Raw genomic sequence first — 23,824 nt, forward strand, 5'->3', positions numbered from 1 at the left:
TCTAACATGAAGAGGAAATTCCATTTCACTTTTTTTTTAAAGTTGGAGATGGGGAAGTTCTAAGGATGATAAAGTGCCTGTCCCTTACTACCAGCAAGGGGCTGGGCCCATCCATCACTCTTCTTGAAGGGGGGAGCCTCACCTGAAATTCCACCTAAATCAGTGCGTATAGGTAACCAGATCATCAAAGGTAGAGGACCCTTGTGTGATCAAAGCACGTGGTCTCCAGATGGCAGGATGGGAGTCCCCGGGGTGATCAAGAGCCCACCTAGTTACTTGTTGGACAGTTCACACTTCTGTCGTTTCTCCACAACTCTCCTGCTTTCTGGAAACTTTGCCCCGTGGCTCAGCTTTCAGAGATGGGCTGGACCGCCCTGGGGAGGCTGCCCCACCTTTGCAGAAACTGGGGCAACCAGTGTTTCTTAGAGACTCCTCAGTATCCCAAAGACCGGGGCTCATTTCCCCAAGAAGAAACTTTTTCAGACAATTCAGTCTCCTAGGAAATCTTTCTAGAAGAAGCTGAGACAGCAATGCCCCCATGGCCTTTCAACCTTGGGCAATTCTTCTGTCTGGAATGTCACCCCCTGTCCTTTTAAAAACCCATTACGTGCTGCGAGTGGGCCCACTGGGCCCTGCCTCACCAGCCACAGGTGACGCCTGTCCCAACCCCTCACCTGCAAATCCTCCCCCAACCCTTCCCGGCTCCAGGAGCCTCCTGCGTGTCCCCCAAGAAGCCTGCCTGGCCTCTGGGCTAGGAAAGCTCTGTCTGTTCCCTCCCTTCCTCCTGATCTGGCAGGAGGCATGGAAACTTTCGTGGAAAGCACTTGTGCTGACGAATGCTCCCAAGTCAGGACTTTGACTCCAGCCCTGACCGGGCCAGGGGCTCAGGGATGTGGGGCGGGGCCTCTCCTTCACGGGGTCAGGACCTCCTGCCTGTTCCCCCCCTTGCTGTCTCTGCCGACCATCACTCCTTGGCTCTCCGGTGACACCAAGTGACTGCTCCACCACCAGAGAAGTAACTGTCTTCCACACTTTCTCTCTTTTTTTGTCCTCCCCGCCCCACCGTCTCCTCCTGCCCTTTATTGTGTATTTTTCTTCCCCCCCCTTTCCAGTGCCCATCTGTGTAGTCTGCATGGAGCTCTGTGGAGTTGAAAGTCTAGAGCCTTTTGCTGTTTTGTTTAAGACCTGGTTATGGTTGTGGGATTTTTTTTTTTTTTTTTGTCAGCTGCCTGTTATATCAATCACGGAGTCGGGATCTATTTATAGGTTGGGAGTACTGTGTCCTTAGTCACAAAGAGACACAGACAGGGGACTGTCAGCTGGTGCCGGAGGAGCTGAGCGACAAGCCATCAGCGACTGGAAACAGCTGAGGGGGAGACCCTTCCCTGCCAGCCCTGTCCCCTCCCCAGCCCCAAGCATGTAAGTACTGGACTTCTCCCTCCCCTCTGCCCCAGACTCTGCCCTGGACCTTCCTGTCCTTTTTCCCACACACCCCCCCTTCTCTCTTTCTCTCTCCCTCTCTCTTTTTAATGGATAAAAATATCTCCGCATGCCTGCTCTTTCATCCTGGGTTTCGGCACCATTGAGCATCTCTGGGTGGCCCAGAGGAAAATGTTGCCTCTCACAGACTGTCCTGGGAAGGTCAGAGGGACCAGGAATGGCTGGGTGGGACAGTTATACAAACTCATTTGGAATCAGTACGTTCTCTTTTATTTTTATGTGTTTTCACTGGGAAAAAGTTAGTAAATCAAAAGGGCAAGGGAAAGTTTACATGCGACTCAGCGGGGTGGTTATGTCTCCCAGCATGAAAACTTTTATTTGCTGGCAGCTCCAGCACTGGGTGAGCTGGGAAGGTTCCAGAGGGAAGACCCATTTCACACAGGACAGGTGACGATGGAGGGCTGCCGGCAGGTTCAGGCTGAGCCCGAGAGCTTCCAGGTTCAGGGGGAGTCTTGACAGTCCCAATGGCCAGCTTTTCTATAGCGCCTTAAAGGAAAATGACTTTTTTTTTTTTTTTTTTTTTTTTTTTTGCTGCACAGGGCGAGTTTGCTTTGAGAAGTAGGGATGAGAGCTGACAATTTGTCTGGCCTTCCGGGCTTTCGTTGGCTCATTGATTTGGTGTGTTTTCTTCATCCTGAAAGGGGAACTTGGGCTGGGGGTGGGTGGGGAGGAAGAATGTCTGAAAGGACAGAAGCCAGGTGTGGAGTGCCATGGAGCCCTTGCTCTGCATCCTTCCCGAAGGAAGAAACTTAGTATCGCGATCCTTGTCAAAGCCATGCTTGTTTCAGACACTCAGAGCACAGGCTCTGTGAGCACACTGGTGGCTCCTAGAGATGGCAGTCCCCAGGCGTTGTCCACTGGTCCACACAGCTAACATGCCACCAGCTTCCTGTGGAACATTTGGGACTTTAGTTTCTGGAAAATGCACAGTGTTAACTAAAAATGCTACACTTGGGGAGATTTGCTATATATTATTTACGAAGAAATAGTAGTACTATTTACTAAATAATAAATTTAGTAAAATTTAATTTACTAAATTTTGAAAAAGAATGTGATGATGCTTAAGGTATATGATATACAACTTTTAAAATGCATCTCTTTTTACGAGTCGAATAATCCCTGAGTTTCTATTTACTAAAACAATGCTTACCATATACTATATTGCTAAGCACTACTTCTTGACTTGTTTGGGAAAACAGTATCCTAACAAATCAATCTTCCCAACAATTTAAAAGCATTAAACAAAGCAGATATGTCTGGATTGCTTTTGATTAAAAACAAAATTGTTTTAGCAGCAAATCTAACGATGAAAGTTAAATAATATGGACACACACATATATTTAGAGAGGCAATTTGGTCTCATTTTTATTTTGACCTTTATGAAACTTTCGCTTTCCTTCTCTTGGTTCTTTATTTTTACCAGTAATTATTTAAGGTTATTAATGCCTTTAATCCATTCATTCATTATTTTGGAGGACAGAATGGGGATCAGGAAGGAATAAGAGATTAGAAAGTACACTTCACATGTTCACTATATTCATTGGTAGAGAAATTAGAATAAGGAGTTTGGTGTAAAATTGGGGGAAATGTCACTATTTCAAACCTAGTAGGGAAAGTAAAGTCCCAGCAATTGAGAGGAAAAAAAAAAAACAGGAATTGAGCATATTATATACATAGCATTATTATTTTCTCTATTCCAAGGACTCTGATTTAATAAACATATCCTGCAAAGGTTTCCCACAATAATACTGAAGTGGGATTTGGTGGGTGATCATTAATTAAAGCTCAAGTGAATCAAAGGATTGAGACCTTGCATTCAGAAATCTCAGCAGTCAGCTGTTGGCAAAATTGAATTGTTAGGACTTTCTGATCTCAATGGCTTTTTAAGAAAAGTGTGACATTTTAAAAACCTATTCATACAAGAGCAAATTGTTCCCTCCCCTTCTCAACATGCACCCTGGAGCCTGCTGGCCGGTGATTAAATGCACTGGGAGAGAGTCCCGAATTTCTGACAAGTCCTATGTTCTCATTAGCGTTAACAGTTGAGAGGGAAGAATATTTGTTGGCACATTTAGACAAGAACTGCTCCTCCCTTTGGCAACCTGTGGCTGCTTTTAGGTGGGATGGGGGCTTATTTGGCAGTGTGATGGAAAGCCTGGCTTTCATCCTCAAGTTCAGGATATGGCTTTTCCCCTTTGGGCTTATTTATAGCGATGCAGTTGGGGAAACTTCAATGTATTTGCATAAGGAAGACTCTGATTACTTAGTTTCTGCTTCAATAACGATTCATTTTATGTGGACCAAGCTGCCGTCAATCTCATTTTTTTCCCAAACTGATTGCTTACATGCAATTGGTCACAGGGCTGTCTGTGACTTCAAGTCTGTAAAATCTCACCCATTCCATCCTCATCTTTGTTTATTTCTTTGACGTAAAGTTGCAGTTGCCTGTGTACACGCTGTCGTTTTATGTGTTCCCCCTCCTCCCTTGAGCTTGTGGAAACCCAGCCCTGACCTCCTCCCAAATTGGGGACAGTGGGGCCAATGAGCAGGTGCTTTGGACACAGCAGGCTCAGGTACAGGACCATCAATCTCGAGGAAGAAGGAATCGCAAATACCTGGAAAGCGCTCCCCTCATTCAAACAATTTTCCAGAGCTGAGGTCTCTCCAAATATCCCACAAATAAAAAAATGGCAGCTGGCAGGATTTTTCAGCCACAGACCATGTACAACTCTTTCTCCCCATCACTTCACCTCTACAGTGTATCTGTCCATCTTTTTCTTATCTCTACTTTTACATTTCATTATCTTCCTGCACGCTGTCGCTCTCTCTCCCCCCCCCTCCTCCCTTTCCTCCCCCTTCTCGCCTTCCCTGAAAAACACATTTCTATCTGGCACAGAAAATAAACTCAGATTGCGGGTAGTTATGTTAATCTAATTCAATCCTCAGCGGGTTAAGAGTGAAATTCTAATAGTGGAGCTGTTGAGGGCTTTTTTGTTAATGGCTTGGGGATTACATTGAGTTAAAGGCTCATTTCCTAATCAAACAGAGAGGGAGAGAGTGACTCCGAATATTTATGAGTCTCCCAGTGAGAGTTTAAACATTCAACTCCAAAAGCAGGGTTTCTGCAGGAGGAAAGAGTTAAAACCCCTCAGGGCTGCTGGGGGAAAAAATTAAACCGGTTAAGCCATCAGCACTTTCAGGCTGCTATACAACTTGGGCAAAGTGGAAGGTGGAGGGGAGAGAGGGGAATCATTTCACAACTGAAGATGGAAACTGTGACAGACGCGCCGAAAAAAAGTCCCCCGTAACAGACACGGATCCTGGGTTCACCAAGGGCCTGGAGGGCCTGTGTGCCTTCAACTCCCCCAATCAATTCTCCTCCAGTCCGGAGGTGAGCTCGTGGAGACAGGAGAATGGCTCAATTTACCAGCAGCGGGAGAGTTCCCCCAGCTGCCTGGTGAAGCTGGCAGGCAGAAGTCTCCCCCACTTCCGTCTTGCCTCTGAAATGCTGAGGGCTGGCTTCCCCTTCCAGAGCAAATTCACATCCCCACAAGCTCCCCCTTTGCTATGTCATCGGTCTGGGTCCCTCGGTCCCTTGGCTTCGCTCTCTGCACACCAGGACCTCAAAGCCCATCTGGATGGCTGTGCCCAGGAGAAAGCAGGTGGAGAACACCCATCTCCAGCCAGAGAAGGCATGGAGCAACTTGACCAAGGTCAAGCAAAGTCAAGGCCAAGCTGAGGTCAGGAGTCTTAAGTGCTGTACAAGCGTACGATAGAGGAGAGGGGAAAGTCAGAGCCATATGACTGCCAAAACGTGCCCTGGCTCCCCCAGAGTGCAGTTTCCTTCCCCAGCTTCGGGAAAAGGGGCAGGAATCCCTTATACAGGAGGATTCTGACTGCTCTGTGCACACTTGGCCTTTTTTCTCCACCAGCCAAGTGAGCCGTTTCTAGTCCTTTCGCTTGGGTCTTTTTTGCTGCGCCACAAGGTCAGTCAGCAGAGGCTCTGGAAGCCACCTTTCTGTCCACAGGGTCCTCTGGCCTTTTGTTCCCCTCAAACCTGAGCACTGTTCTTTCTCTTAGTGCTTCATGCTCAGTGGCCGTGAGACCTCTTGCATTTGCCCTTTCTCGGGTCAGGGTGGCGTTTGTAACTTGTCTACACCAGCTCTTCTGCCTTCCTTACCTGGTTGGCATCTTCCTCTTCTTGGGGCCCCAGTTGAAGTCCCTCCATCATCTCATTCACCCCTATGGGGCGATTGCTCCCATGGGTCTCCCTTACGGTACCAGGAACCCCCAACTGCAGGGGCTACGTGACATCCCCCTTTGTAAGCCTAGCTCATCGTTGCACATGCCTGTCCTCCTGCCCTGACAAGTGCCTCCTGCGGACGGCACGGAGCTGTGGTTAAGAGCGTACACTCTGAGTCAGACAGCCAGAGTTCAAGTTCCAGCATCACCTTTTCTCAGCTGTGAGACTTGAGCTCTTAATCTCCTAAGGTCTTGATTTTCTCATCTGTTAAACGGGGGTATATATAGAACCTACCTCATAGGGTTGTCGGGGAGATGAAATGCATGTGAAGTGTTAGTCCTTTGCCCTATTAATAAGTCTTAGCCCTTTTATTTGCTCAGCACAGACAAGTCACTTCTGCACACATCATGTCACACCACTAAAAACAGGTCCCTATGCCTCCCACTAAGGGGCTATATCCTAGTCAGCTTGGACTGCCATGACAAAATCCCACAGACTGGTGGCTTAAGCAACAGAAATTAATTTTCTCACAGTTCTGGAGGCTGGTCCAAGATCAGGGCACCAGCGTGGTCGGGTTCCAGTGAGGAACCTCCTCTTTGTAGGCCATCTTCCCGTTGTGTCCTCACATGGAGGAGAGAGTGAGAGCTCTGGTTTCTTCCTCTTCTTAAAAGGACATTAATCCCGTCATGGGGGCTCCACCCTCATGACCTCATCTAAACCTAATTACCTCCCAAAGACCCCACCTCCAAATACCATCACATGGGAGATTAGGGCTGCAACACACGAATTTGAGTGGGGACACAAACATTCAGTACATAACAGGCTATTTTCCCTGAATTTTGGTGAGCAGAGTCCTGTGTCAGCAAGACTTCCAGCTTCATCCTCCAATGGGCAATTCCGAATGGAAATCAGAGTTCAAGGCATATTGGGAGCATCCTCCCCCGCAACCTAAAAGGAACTTGGGGCTTTAAACCACTCTGGGAGAGCAGAGGATGTGAGCCGGGCTTCAGGCAGCAATCCTAAGTCAGGGGAAGAAGGCTTGACTCTTTTCTGCTCTGCAGAAACAGAGTTTGGTGAACTCTCTTGGCCTCACTCACATTCCAACGAACAGCTTTGTTCTTGGGTCTCTGAGTCATCCTGCACCCCTCTCTGCCCTACATTCTCAGATGGCAGTTCAGGCTCTACCCTCACAGTAGGCCGGGCCAGTCCTGGCTGTGAGGCCCACTGGGCTGTGTTTTCAAGGCAGCAGGTGCCTGCTAGTCCTCTCTCTCATCAGGGTCACTTGACCGATGAATCCAAGAGCCATGTGGGTGTCACCAGAGTTCCTGCCAGAGGCGTGCTCTCCTGGGCTGCCCGCAGTGCCGATGTCCTTGACCCTCCCTGTGTGTCTTTGTAGAGAGTCTATGCAGCAAGGCAGTGAACCCTCCTCCTTTTCTTCCCCCACTGATCAGGGGATCGGAGTATGTATGCAGCGCCACCCAAACTTACAAAATGCCCCATGTTCCTCTCCCCGCCTCCTCTCTGCTCTCCCTCCTAGAACTGGAGATGACACTACCAAACACTTGAATTGTCACAGCCTCCCTTTTGCCTCCTTGCTATTCAGCTTTGGATGCCCCAGTGCCAAGCGCAATGCCTGGCATACAGTATGTGTTCAATAACTGCACGCGAAGTGAATTGCATGGAGTCTCTCCTCTCAAGGGGGCACTCCCAACCCGTTAATTGTAGGGAGGGGACAGTGACTTGAAGTTATGAATGTCCAGCTGCCTTGACTACATCAGCTCGTGACCCGTTGACCATGGTCTTTGCCCCTACCCTTCTCTGTCCCTCCTGTCTTCACATTCCTCCATCCAGGAAAAAAAAAAGAATGAGGTGTGTCTTTTATGCACATGTGGTCAAACCTTCCCCGGAATTTTATGCTGTTCAGTAAGGAAGCTTTGTCTAAGTTGATGTCAAATTTAGTTGCTAAACTGGTACCTCTCCTGTGATGCTTTCCCTCATCTGTCACGCCCTCCCCTCTCCCCTTTCCGGGCTGTACCTGCTTCCTCTGGCTCTTCTCACTGTGGGGTCCGCATCCTCCTCCTTTGCTTTAATCACGCTGGTCCCGGTTGGTGCACATGAGAGGGAGACCCTCCTTCTGAAGTGCTCCAGAGTGTCTGCTTCCATTAGCACAGACAAGGCTTTTGAAAGGTGGCAACTTGGGAACATCATCTTAGGCACTGGATTCTTCCCAGAACAGCATTTCTGCTCTTTGGGAAGTCAGGGGAGAAAAGCTCAGGCTGCAGAGGGTTAAATGAGAGCAGAGAAAAATCTAGGCATCTCTTGGGGACTGGTCGCTGGCTGAGACAATTGATTAGCTTGGCTTAGTGATCTTTCTAGCAATATTCAGGAGTGAAATTATTGCTGATTAGACTGTGTGTGTGTGTGTGTGTGTGTGTTAGGGCTCACAGCAGTGAGGAGGGTAGGATAAGATCTGAGAAAGCAATGTTACGGATTGTTTGCGCCTAAATCAGTCTTAGGAAGAGACCTATCACCCCACGTGTATCTGCAGTTATATTAGAACTCTGTGTGGGTACGAGTCAGCTGGAGGGGCAGGATGAATTGTGCACAGAATCTCCCTGGCCATTTTCTTTTCGACTCCCTGTGACGTTAGAATTATTCTGAAATAAAAAGTTAAAAACTGGGAATTCCCTGGCGGTCCAGTGGTTAGGACTCCACGCTTCCATTGCCAGGCACCCAGGTTCGATCCTTGGTTGGGGAACTAAGATCCTACAAACCGCGAGGTGCGGCCAAAAAAAAAAAAAATTAAAGACCGAAGTCAAGGAAGCCCACTGTTGAGGGCTGCTTCTATCTGTGGCTCTAGTGGATGGAGGGCCAGCCGGGTACCCCGGGCAGAGGCAGGTGCCAGGCGGGTTCAGTCCAGTTCACTCCCAGATCAGTGATAATTGAGGTGCACAGTCTCTCAGGGCCTCAGTTCCCTGCATCATAACATGAGGGATTGGACGAGATCTCTTAGGCCCTCCAGCTCTAAAAGTTTACATTTTAGAACTGTTCGTGGTGGACCTGGTTCATGGTACTCCTGACATAACAAATAACGGCAGCTCAGACTGCCTGTGTCCCTTCTTTTTTATTTTTTTATTTTTTATTATTTATTTTATTTATTTATTTTGGCTGCGTTGGGTCTTTGTTGATGTGTGAGGGCTTTCTCTAGTTGCAGCGAGCGGTGGCTTCTCTTGTTGCGGAGCACGGGCTCTAGGCGTGCGGGCTTCAGTAGTTGTGGTGCACGGGCTCAGTAGTTGTGGCTCATGGGCTCTAGAGCGCAGGCTCAGTAGTTGTGGCGCACGGGCTTATTTGCTCCGCGGCATGTGGGATCTTCCCGGACCAGGGCTCGAACCCGTGTCCCCTGCATTGACAGGCAGATTCTTAACCACTGCACCACCAGGGAAGCCCCCGCCTGTGTCCCTTTAATGCAAAACCTTGGGCCCAGACTTGGCTTTGGGGGGCTCTGTGCCTTTACCAACTCAGTCAGTCCCTATTATCTATCATCTTCTTCAGCCTGTTCTCTATCCTCACCTCCCTCTGTCTGTCAGTACACCTGGGCGATGAGTGGAAAACTGGTCAGGCCTTCTTTTTCAAAAACAAATATTGTATAAACTCTGCATTTAAAATTTTGTTTTCAGTTGGTGGCGACCATGGTTTTATACCTCTGTGGTCCTAATACTCCTCCCTCACAATCCGCCCCAGAAGTTGCATCCGGGCCTCTAGGTGTCTGGAGAAGCCCCAGCGGCAGGGCACCTGCTGCTCCTCAGGGTTTGCTCAAACCCTTAGGTGGGAGCACAGTTGGGATTTGGGAAGAGAGTTACCAAACAGGGTAACCTCAGCAAGTCCTTAACCTCGCCCTACGTTCATTTCTTCACCAGCAAAAGGGGCTGAAACCTGCTCTGAGTGCCTCATGAGATTGGCGTGAAGCTAAAATAAGAATCAGAGGGCAAACGTTCCTTAAGAAAGGGACGTGCTTACCTATTTTAGACTAACTTATTCTCCTGCACGGTGACTCTGTGCAGTGGTTGGGTGTTGACAAAACGAGCGTTAGAACCACGCTGCCGGACCCATGTCCTCTTGTACTAGCTGTGACCTTGGACAGGTTTCCCACCCTCTCCACTCCACGCTTGGTTTCCTCATCTGTATAATGGGCATGGTAAGAGCACCTCCCTCGTGGAGTTGTTGTGAAGATTAAAGGAGACCCACGTAAAGGCCCTTGAACAGTACCTGCTAGATAACAAATTCGGAAAGCCATTGTTGAAGATGATGACATCTTGGCTGTTGTCATCATTTTCTAGAGTCCCATGCCAAAAAGGCCAAGAGGCAGGAAACTTTCAAAGTTTCCCTACATTCCTCCCAAAGCCCCCCTGGGTAGCTTACAAATGCAGCAGATGGTGCTACCCCAGAGGTGATTTAAAGACATACCTGCTCCTCTGCAATTCCCTGCAGTTCCATAGCCAATAACCAAGTGGGCATTCTCCCCGTGCCTGCCTGGGCATTGGGGTGATCTGGCCAAGCCTGTCATCTGTCATGGAAATCTGTTCTCCATGGCCTAGCATACATGGCTGCTGAAGTCCAGGTGTGAGGTTGGAAATGGTTTAGATGGGTTGTCTTGTGTGTCCATAAGTGCAGTGAAGTCACTAGTGTGTGTTTTCTGCGCAGGGCCAATTCCTCCTCCTGTACAACGTAACTGAGTGGGGATTGCTTATTTTCCATATATTTGATGGTGCATATTTAGGGAGTGCTTAGCAAGGAAAAAAAAAATGGGAATAGGTAAGCGCAACTTCTGATGTCTCCAAGGGGGCCCGATTTGTATATTTCAAGGGACCTGTAGAACCAACATCACGTTCTTAGGGGAAAATTCCAGATTCAGACTTGGGACCAGCCTGTGTGTTTGTGCACACGTGTTCACATTAAGGGTATCGTGGTCAGTCATCCCGGACTCTCTTCTTTCCCCATCTCAGGCTGAGAGTAATCTTGAAGGAACATGTAATTACTGTTTACTCTAGGGCACCCAGTTGAGAACACCCTCATGTAATGACTCTTGAGTTAATTCTGCCTTCAGATGCCCATCTGCTACTGCTCCTTTGGAAGTCAGTGGGAACCAAGCACCACATGGAAAAAAGGTCATGAGACGGATATTAGTCCCTGCAAGGTCGAGGTTTACTCTTGGGCAACAGAAGTAGTGTGGTGGCATCTTTCTCATGCAGAATCTTCACGCAGATCTCTGCCCTTAGGGATAGAAGCTTCGAAGCAGAACCAACCATTAATTGAATGAGCAGTCTTGGTGGATTTGAAGAGTCAGCAGCACTGATAAAGGAAAGGCATTCGGAAAAATTCAAGAGATAGGACTGTAGCATTTATTTAAAGTTTTAAAACATGCAAAGATGCTGTGCATCACCATTTTGGGGGAGGGGGATGAATTTACCTGATCATTGAAGGTGCGGAATGGGGCAGAGGAAAGGCAGGTGGATGCATTATAACGAAACCTGTAGAATCTATTTGCTAAAAATATCTGATATATTACTTTGAAATATGACACTCTAGTGATGCAGTTGGACACTGTTGTGGAGGCCACCAAACTGCTTACGGAAATAAAACTGGTTTGTGTGGCAGCATACTGAGTGAGGCTTTAGATTCGTTTCCAGATGCCCGTACTGCTCCTAGCTCTGCCACTGTCTGATGACTTTGTACAAGCCACTTGATTTCTCTCTGCCTCTGTTTCTTTTTTTTTTTTTAATAAATTTATTTATTTATTTATTTATTTTTGGCTGTGTTGGGTCTTCGTTTCTGTGCGAGGGCTTTCTCCAATTGTGGCAAGCGGGGGCCACTCTTCATCGCAGTGCGTGGGCCTCTCACTGTCGTGGCCTCTCCTGCTGTGGAGCACAGGCTCCAGACGCGCAGGCTCAGTAGTTGTGGCGCAGGGGCCCAGTTGCTCCGCGGCATGTGGGATCCTCCCAGACCAGGGCTGGAACCCGTGTCCCCTGCATCAGCAGGCAGACTCTCAACCACTGCGCCACCAGGGAAGCCCTGCCTCTGTTTCTTTATGTGTAAGAGGAATTGGTGGACTAGATAACTTCCAAGTGCTCCTCTGGGTGCAGCTCTGAACCTCCCCAGTGCCCCACCTAAACAGTGATCATCTTGAACCACAGCTGTTTGTGTGGTGGTTTCCCCTCCAGAATTAAAGCTCCATGGGCAGGGACTGGTGGTCCCATTACCCAGCACAGTGCCTGGATATGACAGGCACCCAACTTGCCTTTGAAGGTACTAATGAAAGAACTGACACAAGTAAATGCCAACTGCCTAACCCAGTATCAACTTGTCTGTTTCCAGAAATGCCACAGGCCTGGCTGATGGTTCTTAATGGCTTGAATTTCCACCCTCTGTGTCCTCCCTCATTGGTCAGGGGTGGTGGTTCGTGCCTCCATGGTGTGAACTGGAAAATCTTTTAGCAACATGTAAATCGAGCTGCCTAAAACCAACCCTCTGAAAACACCGTTTAGGAATGACATGATTTCCCAACTGCCATACCTACTTCTTTGTATGACCATTCTGCTGTCTGTTTCTGTTCTTTTTTCCCTCTCTCCATCATACTCTATTAATTTAAAAATATTACATTTGGAGACTTGCTAAATAAAGAGACCTCAGAGCACAAAATATCCCTTATCCATTTTCTGGGTCCCTATGTGCTTCCTTATAAAGATTTTTTTCTTATTTTTTTACTAAATGGCCTTAATTTTATCATTAATCTCTGTGTGACAATTCTTTTACTCTGTCTAACTTATTTCTAAAATATTCTCCCATAAGTCCCCACCTCTACTCCTATTGATCCCTTGTGCCCCTTTCACTTCTGTCTTTGCTGTTTCATAAAACTTATAAAGTGATTCCTTTATAAGTTGGACCCTTGATCTCAGTCCTTTCCGAGTCCTCCACCAAAATATCCCAGGAGGACGGTTCTGACAATTGGACTTTCACAGTTTAGGTGGTCTTGGGTCGCTGTCATTTCCATACTGAGCCTGGGGACATGCTTTGTTGTCTATCCCCTAATATTGTGCCATATTGTGAAGGATTCCACTTTTTTTTCCTTCTCACCGCACGTTAACAATACCATTACCTGGTACCTAAGCATCACATTTCCTTGAGACATTTCTTTACAGTTTCCTTACATTGTTGCTTACTGCTTGCTTTGTTTCTTGGCTTTTTCATGTGTCCCACCTCTGCAACTACTCTTCAGAGTATGGGAGAAGAAAAGAGACATTTATCAAGGGCCCATTATATGCTGGAAACTTTACATAGTTTATCTTACTTGGCCCCTGTACCGACTGAAAGATGTAAGTATTATTATTATTCCCGTTTTACAGAAGAGGAGTCAGAGGCACTGAGGACCTTGCTTAAGGTCACCCAGGTAGTAAGCTGTATGGTCTGACATCACCCTCCACAATATACTGCAGGGCTAAGTGTTTGCAGGCAACCAGTGAAAACCACACCAGTACCCTTTGGTATCATTTACATCAACACTGAACTTGGTCCAACATTTGCAAAGTTTTAGTGTTTTTATTTATTTTCTTGAAAAGTGTCGGATGCGCCCCTTAATGGACTTGTCAAGAGATCCTACAATTCTAGCTTTTCTTCCCCAAGTCCCTGCGTCCTTAGAAATAGTACAACACAGATGCTTCCATCAAGGGAGTCCTCTGTTAATCACCCTTAGCTCTCCTTTGCCACTACTAACAGTCTTTCCCCTACATCAATTTTTTAAACCTCTCCAGAGGAACTGGGAACCATATTGGTAACAAGTGGACCTAACCTGTGGCTAAAATGGGTAGACTTTAAAAGCTCCCATGATGCGGGCTTCCTCTTTCAGAAAGCAAGTTCCTGTTCCTCCTGCTTTATTCTGACTGTTCCTTGTCTGCTCCCCCATCACCTGTCCCACTTCTGCCTTTATATCCTCCCTCCAATTAGCCCATAGACAGTGTTTTCATTCCCTTTATGTTTCCTGTTTTGTCTTTTCCCCCACCTTCCTCTAACCACACATCATCTGTCTTGACTTTGTCTTCTGAGAGCTACATCTACTTTGTAAACCTGACACTGGTGCTGCACCCCTCTCCCGCCATCAATATCATCCTGACTTCCTGTAGGATGTTGTGTGTCCTTCCCTGTTGTGTGAGCTACACCAACCATAATCCACCACACTTTTTTTTTTTTTTTGAGGGAGTGAGGTGAGGGAGGAGGGGTCTCTCGCCAATGCCAATGCCACAGCCTTGGATGGCTGGACTTGCTGCCTAGTCTCCTGTGATCTTTAGCTCCTCTTTATCCGCCCACCTTGGCTCTTGGGATGCTAATCACATTCCAGAGCAGAGTTATAATATCTCCCCACCTTAGATGGAGTCCAGCATGCGCTCACTGTTTGGGACAAAGAGTTTATCATCTCCCTGTCCGTGACCTTCCATGGGTACAGGTTCATCAGGTTTCCGCCTTTCCTCTGGCTTCCTTTTCTCTTTTTTTAACATCTTTATTGGAGTATAATTGTTTTACAATGGTGTGTTAGTTTCTGCTTTATAACAAAGTGAATCAGTTATACATATACATATGTTGCCATATCTCTTCCCTCTTGCGTCTCCCTCCCTCCCACCCTCCCTATCCCACCCCTCTAGGTGGTCACAACCCACCTATCTGATCTCCCTGTGCTATGCGGCTGCTTCCCACTAGCTATCTATTTTATGTTTGGTAGTGTATATATGTCCATGCCACTCTCTCACTTTGTCACAGCTTACCCTTCCCCCTCCCCATAACCTCAAGTCCATGCTCTAGTAGGTCTGTGTCTTTATTCCCATCTTACCCCTAAGTTCTTCATGACCTTTTTTTGTTTTCTTAGATTCCATATATATGTGTTAGCATATTGTATTTGTTTTTCTCTTTCTGACTTACTTCACTCTGTATGACAGACTCTAGGTCCATCCACCTCACTACAAATAACTCAATTTCGTTTCTTTTGATGGCTGAGTAATATTCCATTGTATATATGTGCCACATCTTCTTTATCCATTCATCTGTTGATGGACACTTAGGTTGCTTCCATGTCCTGACTATTGTAAATAGAGCTGCAATGAACATTTTGGTACATGACTCTTTTTGAATTATGGTTTTCTCAGGGTACATGCCCAGTAGTGGGATTGCTGGCTCGTATGGTAGTTCTATTTGTAGTTTTTTAAGGAACCTCCATACTGTTCTCCGTAGTGGCTGTATCAATTTACATTCCCACCAACAGTGCAAGAGGGTTCCCTTTTCTCCACAGCCTCTCCAGCATTTATTGTTTCTAGATTTTTTGATGATGGCCATTCTGACCTTAAGGGGCCCTCACAGCCTACAATCTGCCTCCTGAATACAGTGGGTAGGGGGCGATGGTGCTCACTTGTCTGGCCTTTGCAATGAAATGCTAATGGATGTTTGATAGTCACTGCTACGATTTCCAATGTTTCATGTTTCCCCCTTGTCCCCAAGCCACGGTGTCACATTGAGAACCTATGTGAGATCATTGAAGTTGCTTAGACAGTCAGCGGAGAACTTTTCTGTCTCTGAACTACTCGCTTGCCTTGGAGACTTTGTTTCCTGCCTTGTCTGAGGTTCTTAGGGTCTCTAATCCTCCATCTCTCTTTTTGTAGGGAGAATATGAAAGTTCTTCTGTGTGTGCTCGGCGGGCGGGGGTGGGGGCAGCTTGTTTGATGTGACTGTCATTGCTCTTGGTGGAGCCCACTGGGTCCTCAGCTGCGTGGGACAGGGTATCAGTGTGAACTGCAGGATCTGTTGGTTTCCTGAGTTGTAGCCTTAACCCAGGCTCTGCTTCCCCAGATAACAGTGACCCAGAGGAGACCAGTAGTATTCTCTCCTACTTCTGGGGCCTTTGCAGATCCAAGGCCAGCATTTTCCCCAGGGTGGGTGACTCTGTTGCTTAGTTGTTGCCTCTTCATCCGATGGGTGTGCAAGTGTCTCTGCTTCGATGTTTTGGCATTGGCCTTGCTTGGGGTTCCACCGTCACCTTGGCAGTTTGGGGAAGACTCCTGAGAGGTGGGGAGGAGAGTGTCTTTGGTCAGTGTCCCTAGAAGCAGAGCCTGAAATGGAAATTCTGGGCGAGAGATGTATTGAGGGAGTGCTGTCTGGAGACACCTGTAGGGGAGTGAGGAAAGAGAGAGAGGGGAGGGGAGGGAGCTGAGTAAGTGCGTGGATTCAGCTGAGGTCTAGCTTCAGCCTGCTCCCACGGGGTGCTCTGGAGCATGAGTTACACCACAGAGTTGTCCCACCTTGAGGCAAGCATACTGGCCAGGTGCACCTCCATGTCAATCAGGCATTGGTTGGGAACTGCCCTGAGGTGAGGCAGCAACCTCCCAGACCCTTCTGGACCAAGGGGGCTCCCAGGGGTCAAGGGTGATTCTCAGGAGAAGGCTGCAGCCCTTAGCATCTGGAGACGGGTGTACCGGGAGTGTGGGGGGGGCAAAGGGATCTGAGCAGAGCCACAACAGGATCTGCTACAGACAGACTGTCCGAGTGTGGGCCTCTGTCTCTCCACCTCCATGTGGAATTTGACGGTGGGCTTCCATCACTCGCCAACCTCAGCCCGGGGAAGAGCCATTATAAAGCACCTGGGTGTTGAAGATGGCAGGGTACAAAGACAAGGACTCTGAAGATGCCAATGCCCGGAGCTGCGTCCCACCTCTCTCTCCACTGGTTGTGCTCACCAAAGGCAGAGGAAGAGAGAATCACTCACCACCTCATGCTTTCACTCTGTGGGAGCCGGAAACAGAGTGAGAAATAGCCTCTTCCTCTTCCACAGAGGATGGCTTCCCTCTAGGTCCCTTCGGTGGAATTAAGAGTCTCCCTACAGGAGAAACTTTTGGCCTTTGATTTGCCTTGAGCCAAAGGCAAGGATGGGGAAGGTAGGCATTACCTGTTACCAAGCAGCACTTTATGGTAAGTCCCCTATGTACGAACAAGTTCTGGCCCGAGAGCGTGTTCGTAAGTCCAATTTGTTCATAAGTCCAACAAAGTTAGCCTAGGTACCCAACTAACACAATCGGCTATATAGTTCTGTACTGTAATAGGTTTCTAATACTTTTCACACAAATAATACATAAAAACAAACACACACAGAAAATAAAGAAAACATTTTTAATCTTACAGTATAGTACCTTGAAAAGTACAGTAGTACCAGCTACATCACTGCTGCTTTTACACTTGCTTCCGGACATCCTGGGCTTGAAATAAAGATACTGTACTACTGTACTCTATACAGTACTGTAAAGTACACAAAAGCACAACCACTTTTAGAGGATGCACACACATGACAATAAACGCCAGATACATGAACTAACTTATGTGATTGGACATGCGAACGCACGTTCGCATCTTTGAAAGTTCGAAACTTGAAGGTTCGTATGTAGGGGACTTATTGTATTATAAATGGCCATGTGCCTGGCTCTGTGTGGAGAAAATACCAAAAGATCAGTTCTTGGATTTTTTTTTTTTTTTTTTTGAGTTTGAAATTAGTTGGGGTGGGGGGGTGGAGTTGTGAGGAGGGAGGGATCACCTGCATACTGGTACTTGGTTGTAACTCATCTAGCTGCCTCAGGGGAAAGGCCAAGGGATGTGTGTAAGGAAAGCAAGTAGCTGCAGGAGGAAACCATGAGTGCTGAAGGACCATGCTTAGAGTACGCAGCCAGGGTCTTTGTGTGTTATTGCATCTGATGGCCACAGCAAACCCTGAAGGACTTGTTATCTCCAATTTACAGCTGAAGGAACAGAGGCTCTCACATCAGCCTACCTGAGAGCACTGCAGACCTATGAATGGTAAAGATGAGTTTCAAATCAAGCCTGGTTCCCTCTTTAGTCCGTGTTACCCCATCCCTAAACCAGGAGGGCTTGGGAACCCGATTCTGGGAACACTGTGGTCAGGCCCCTGAGGGTATGCCGGCCCAGCGACTCCAGGTTGCCCAGTTCATCCCAGTCCCCAAGGGCTTGATGCTTCTCCCTCTTGAGCTCCTCTGCCCTCCTCAATCCCCTCCTCTCATCCACCTGCCGTCATGCACACCCATTGTGCACCCTCCCCCCGAGCCCTATGCCAAACCACATCTTCTCTGTGATATTTTAAGATGTCTCCTCCCCGGAGCCGCCCTAGTGATATAAAGCCCAGTAAAGTACCCCCATTCCGCATGTCCAACACCCATCGCTGATTCCCACAAGGTGTCCGTGCACCCAGAGCCCACAGATGTTCACGGCCGCGCTCATGGATACAGGCGCTCATTCTGTGTGCCAGCTGCTCAGCCCTTTTGGCCACACAGCTTGCGGGATCTTAGTTCCCCGACCAGGGATTGAACCTGGGCCCTTGGCAGTGAAAGTGCCAAGTCCTAACCACTGGACCTCCAGGGAATTCCCTGCTCCGCCCTTCCTACGTACCCACTCAGAATGCCGCCCACAAGTCTGTCCCCAACACCGCTCTGTGCTCTGCATTATCTAAACGAAAAGAGAACTTCAGGACACAATGATGTCCCCATGCTGAAGGAGCCTACCTGGTGGCCCGATGCCAGCATTGGACTTAGGGCAAATCTGGGTTCCAAGTCTGGCTCTGCCGTGTCTTCAGTTCATGGTCTCAGGCAAGTTAATGTGCCTCTTTGCACTCAGTTTTCTCACATGTGCAAAGGGGGTGATCAAACCCAGTCTCATGGGGTTGGCGTGAGGGTTAAGTGAGGTGAGGCAGGAGGAAGCACGGGCTCACGGCTGGGCTCAGGAGCTCTGCCCTCCTCACGGCTCAGTGGCTAAAGTTCACGGACAATGAGTACCATAGGGTTTTCATGGACACAAAGCCCCCAGGGTAGGGGCAGTTCTGATGGTAACAATGTTAGTCTAATCTGAAATTCTGCTGACTCAAGAATTTGATCATAGATGTGGGAAGAGGGTAGGAATGAGGTTTGCTTTGCAAGACATTTCCACACGGTTCCTCACTCCTCCTCGACCTTTAGGACCCCATGACACACTTAAAAGGCCACACAGCTTTTGTCCCTGGCTGTGCCATGCACAGAGTGGGGAAAGAAAGCACCTTCCTGCCAGCAGCTTTTCCGAGCACCTGGCACGTTTGCTTCCCTGGGTGGAGGGAGGACTCTGGAGTGCACGGGCCACCATCTGCTGGAGCCACCGTGCCTGGGCCCAGCACCATCCCAGTCTCCGGGACCCCAGCCCCAGCTTTTGGCAGTTGCCTGGGCTGGGGGAGCCCGGGCCGGTGACCTCGCAGCTGTGCCTTCAGCCCATCGGGGGCTTGTGTTTCTGTGTCTCTCTGGGGCCCATCCTGGCTGCCAGGCAGAGGGCCCACTGTCCTTCAATACCAGAGGCTCACATTGCCCGGCCTGTGCCAGCAGTTGGCAAAGGATCCTCAACCAAGAGGCCCTCTCGCATCCGTGGCTGCCTGTCCCACCAGGGGCATAGACCCCAAGTCAGTGTGGGTCTTTACCAGCTTTCCCATTTCTCTCTGACAGGTCTGGAAACTCCTTAAAAAATATCCATTCTCACATGAGTCAAAGGGGAAAATCGTACAGATGGCTCTGAAAGCAGAGATACTTGATAAATTGTACTGAAAGGTTATTGACACTAATCTAGGGATGGGTTTTTTCCTAACCTGACTCCATGGAAAATATACAGCTTGTGATGATGATGGGGCGAGGGGAGGAGAAGGAGAAGGAGGAAAGGGAGGAGGAGGGGGAGGGAGCCCCATTACTGAGCAAGCACACACCACGCTTGGTGCTCTAGTCCTGTTGTTCCTTCTCACACACAGCAACCCTAGGAAGTAGGTGCTATAATTTCTCCCATTGTACAGATGAGAAAGATGAGGTCCAGAGGAGTTAAACCATTTGTCCTAGGCCACACGGCTGCTGAATGGCAGCACAGCAATTTGAGGCTGGCCTCTCTCTAACATGTGTGCTTGCTTTGTTTTTTTTTTCCCCACATACTTTTATATACATTCTAATATTTGAACCACAAGTATATATTATATATTCAAAAACTTAAAAAAAATTTTAAATGAAGCAGTTGATAGTTGTGTTGCAGTTTTCTTGCTTTGTTTGCCAGCTTTTTTTTTATTGTAAAATACACATAACATAAAATTTACCATCTTAACCATTTTTAAGTGATAAGTTCATTCATATTTTTGTGCAACTATCACCACCATCCATCTCCAGATCTCTTCTCATCTTGTAAAACTGAAACTCTGTAGCCATTAAACAATAAATTCCTATCCCCGCTTTCCCCCAGCCCCTGGCAATCATAGTTCTACTTTCTGTCTCCATGACTTCGATGGCTTCAATTACCTCATATAAGTGTAATCATACAGTATTTGTCTTTTTGTGACTGGCTTATTTCACATAGTATAATGTTCTCAAGGTTCATCCATGTTGTAGGATGCATTAGAATTTCCTTCTTTTTTAAGGCTGAATTGTATTCCATTGTATGTACATACCACTATTTGTTTATCTATTCATCTGCCAACGGACGCTTAGAGAGCTTCTATGTCTTAGCTATTGTAAATAATGCTGCTATGAACAAGGATGTACAAATAACTCTTTGAGACTCTGCTTTCAATTCTTCAGAAATTGAATTGCTGGATCATATGGTAATTCTATTATTAATGCTTTGAGGAACTGCCATACTGTTTTCCACAGTGGCTGAATTATATTACATTCCCACCAACAGTCCACAAGGGTCTAATTTCTCTACATCCTCATCAACACTTGACTTTTTCTGGTTTTTTTTTTTTTTGACAGTAGCCATCCTAATGGATGTGAGGTGGTATCTCATTGTGGTTTTGATTTGCATTTCCCTAATGATTCGTGATGTTGAGCATCTTTTCACATGCTTATTGGCCATTTGTATATCTTCTTTGGAGAAATATCTATTCAAGTCCTTTGCCCATTTTTTAGTTGGGTTGTTTGGGGCTTTTTATTGCTGAGTTTTAGGAGTTCTGTATATATTCTGGATATTAATCCCTTATCATATATATGATTTGCAGACATTTTCTCCCATTCTGTAGGTTGCCTTTTCACTCTGTTGATGGTGTCCTTTGATGTATGGAAGTTTTTAATTTTTTAAATTCCAGTTTGTCTCTTTTTTTCTCTTGCTGCCTGTGCCTTTGGTGTCATATTCAAGAAATCATTGCCATATCTAGTTTGCCCTATGTTTTCTTCTAAGAGTTTTATAGTTTTAGGTCTTACATTTAGGTCTTTGAGTGAATTTTTGTGTATGGTGTCAGGTAAGGGCCCAACTTCATTCTTTTGCATGTGGATATCCAGTTTTCTCAGCACCATTTGTTGAAAAGACTGTTTCCCTATTGCATGGTGTTGACAACCTCACAGAAAGTTATTTGACCATATTTGCAAGGATTTATTTCTGGTAACACTTATACTTTTAACAGCCATTCCTGCACTGCATTTCAACACTGTGCAATGCTTAGTGGAATTATGGAATATCAAAGCTGTAGGAGACCCCAAACAAGTAATGAATACTTCCCCATTCTGTAGGTGGAAAAACTGAGGCCAGTGGTCAGAGCACTCTCAGTCTAGTGCTCAGGCCAATACAGGACTCTGTGAGGGTCCTCACCTCCTGGAGTGAACTGCAGGGTTGCTGGGAGACTTTTCATGCATTTTAGCAAATGCTCCATTCTGTGGGCAAATGCACTCATGTGTTTTAGAAATCAAAATCGTAGAAGGTAGAGGCGAGTGAGGAAGCATCAAGAGTTGGCCCAGCAGTGAGGTGTGCTGGCTGGAAGGCCACTGAAACCCCCCCGAGTCAGGGTCCAGGACCACCATCTTCTGGATGACTCTGGATGGTCCCCCCGATCCAGGCGCAGGAGCAGCAGGCAGCCTAAATAGCCTGGGTGTGTACAAATCCTATGTTTCTCCGTGGCCCAGGCCGCACTTAGCCCCCAGCACACCTCCTAGGCTCCGCCCTCACCTCCACCTCCCTCCTGCCCTTCACTGCCCTTGAGTCCCAGTCACTAGCTCTGCTGAAACACTCTATTCTCCTGAACACAGGCCAGGCTGAGTTGCACCCCTGTGTCCCAGCTCACACAGACACATTTACGACTGTTTATCCCCTTCTCCGAGAAGCCTTCCCTCACGCCCCCTCTAATAAAGTCACCTCTCTGGCCCTGGTGCACCATGGACCCTGCGCCCCCTTCTACACTCTCCCTGGAGTTAGAGTGACGTGTCTTCCTGCCAGAGCTGAGATCTCTTGAAACTGTGTTGCAAATATTCAAAAGAATGTCCTAAAGAGATGTGTGTGTGTGTGTGTGTGTGTGTTTGTGTGTGTGTGTGTAATCCGCAGTACACACAATAGCTGCTCAAAACACTTTCGTGAATCCAGTTCAGAGAGGGAGCGATGAGTGAAAGGTCCGGTTGTGAAGGGAGCTGCCGGCTCAGCGTGGGCCACGCTGGGAGAGTCGGGGGCTCGTCGCCGGGGTTTTACAGTACTCAGGCAAAAGCAATTGCGTACTTGTTTGGCCACCATGCCCCACTAACTCCAGTGTAAAATTGGATTTTCATTCTGGGAAAGGGGCCACCGATAAGCTTGTTTTCCCAGGGCCCAGGAAAGAGTGAGGAGAAGGAGGTGGTTCCCAGCTGAAGAATAAATAATCAAGTCAATTTCAGGTTTAATTTCCCTTTGACCTCATGTCCCAGACTGTCACCGCCACCAGGCAGTGCCGGTGCCAGCAGGTCACCTCTGTGTGCCAATACCCCATCCCTGTCCCTCTGCAGGGAGCTGGAGGCTGTGTGCCCCTCCACACTAGCTTGCGCAGCTGGAAACAGCTGTGCGCATCTCAGACACCGTTCAGCCCAAGCCAGGCGCTGACCTGTGCAAACACAGGCGGAACTACAGCCACGCATAAACAAATTAGCATCCTTTAAAAGGTGAAAAGCTCCATAAGATGTCTGGGTTTTGTTTACGGCTTCAAGGTGGGAGTGACGGGGAGTCGGATTGAATCACTGGGGTGCGCATGCGGCGCTGGCCCTCCTGCTTCCTCTTGCCTCCCCCCACCCCTTGGGCACGGGGACACAGCCCTGCCTTAAATGGCCGCTCCGTCCGCCCCGGTCCTGCCGTTGTTCCAGCCAGCCCGGGTCCCAGCAGGTGTTCCCTAATTAGCAATCTCTTCATTTCCAATCAAAGCACAAAGCGGCCCCAAAAGCCTGTCTTTACGAGGGAGCCAGCAGCGGCTAGGGATGTGCGGGGGGATAATTGTCTTCGCCAGTGGCGGCAGTAAGCGGGTTGGCTAATTCATTATTGTAATAACTTTGCTTGTCCTTGGGGAGGTGGGGTGGGGGAGGGAGGAAGGGTAAGGGGGGAGGGGACTGAGTGTGGCTGAAGGTGGGGCGGGGTGAGGGTCTGGGGCAAAGGGGTGGGGAACAGAGGAGCGAATGAACGATGCACCTGCTCGCTCCCGTCTCCCCGACTGGCTGGGCACCCGCTTCCCACGGCGGGTGAGTGACACGGTTTGTCAGCCCCCGGCAGGGCAGCAGCCACCAAGTGGCAAGGCATCCAGACTTTCCACGGCGCAGGGAGGGGCCCTGGATTCTGAAGAGGCTCTGGGCTCAGGGAAGCACACACTCCATTACCCTCTGGGGCCTGAGGGGCTGAGGCTGTGTGGTGGGGTCCCTGGAGCCAGGCCTCTGTCTTCCCAAGGGCTGAACTCTTGGACCTTGACTGTCATCCAGCCTGGACACAGTGGCAGAGGGTCGCCGGTTAGAATAACCCAAAGAGCTGCCTTATACTTTTGTTGGCAGAACGGTATGGGTGACAACTCAAAGACCCTTCCAAGTCTGCAGGGGCCACAGAGGTGGCTGAGTGCATCCCTAAAATGAGGCTGAGGTGACCCCAGGTCGGGTTGCCCCCTTGCTCTGTCTGGTGCACTATCCCTGACCCATTTCTCCCACAGTGAGCAGGGCCTGGGAATAAAAGTTTGGAGAGCCCCTCCCTGGCAGCCATGGGCTGGGTAGTCAGGTGGCTTTGTGAGGG

At 48.2% G+C, this 23,824-nt stretch overlaps 1 protein-coding gene across 1 annotated transcript in view; it reads left to right on the forward strand.

The window, feature by feature from the left end:
* The first annotated feature begins 985 nt into the window (after positions 1-985).
* Positions 986-23,824, forward strand: part of ESRRB (estrogen related receptor beta) — a 175,105-nt gene continuing 152,266 nt past the window's right edge. The window contains exons 1-2 of the mRNA XM_061181121.1: positions 986-1,015; positions 1,267-1,419. Of these exons, the coding sequence (XP_061037104.1) occupies positions 1,418-1,419 (2 nt within the window). The 5' untranslated portion in view covers positions 986-1,015; positions 1,267-1,417. The remainder of the gene's footprint in view (positions 1,016-1,266; positions 1,420-23,824) is intronic.

Source organism: Eubalaena glacialis, chromosome 2 (assembly GCF_028564815.1).
Source record: "Eubalaena glacialis isolate mEubGla1 chromosome 2, mEubGla1.1.hap2.+ XY, whole genome shotgun sequence".
NCBI lineage: Eukaryota > Metazoa > Chordata > Mammalia > Artiodactyla > Balaenidae > Eubalaena > Eubalaena glacialis.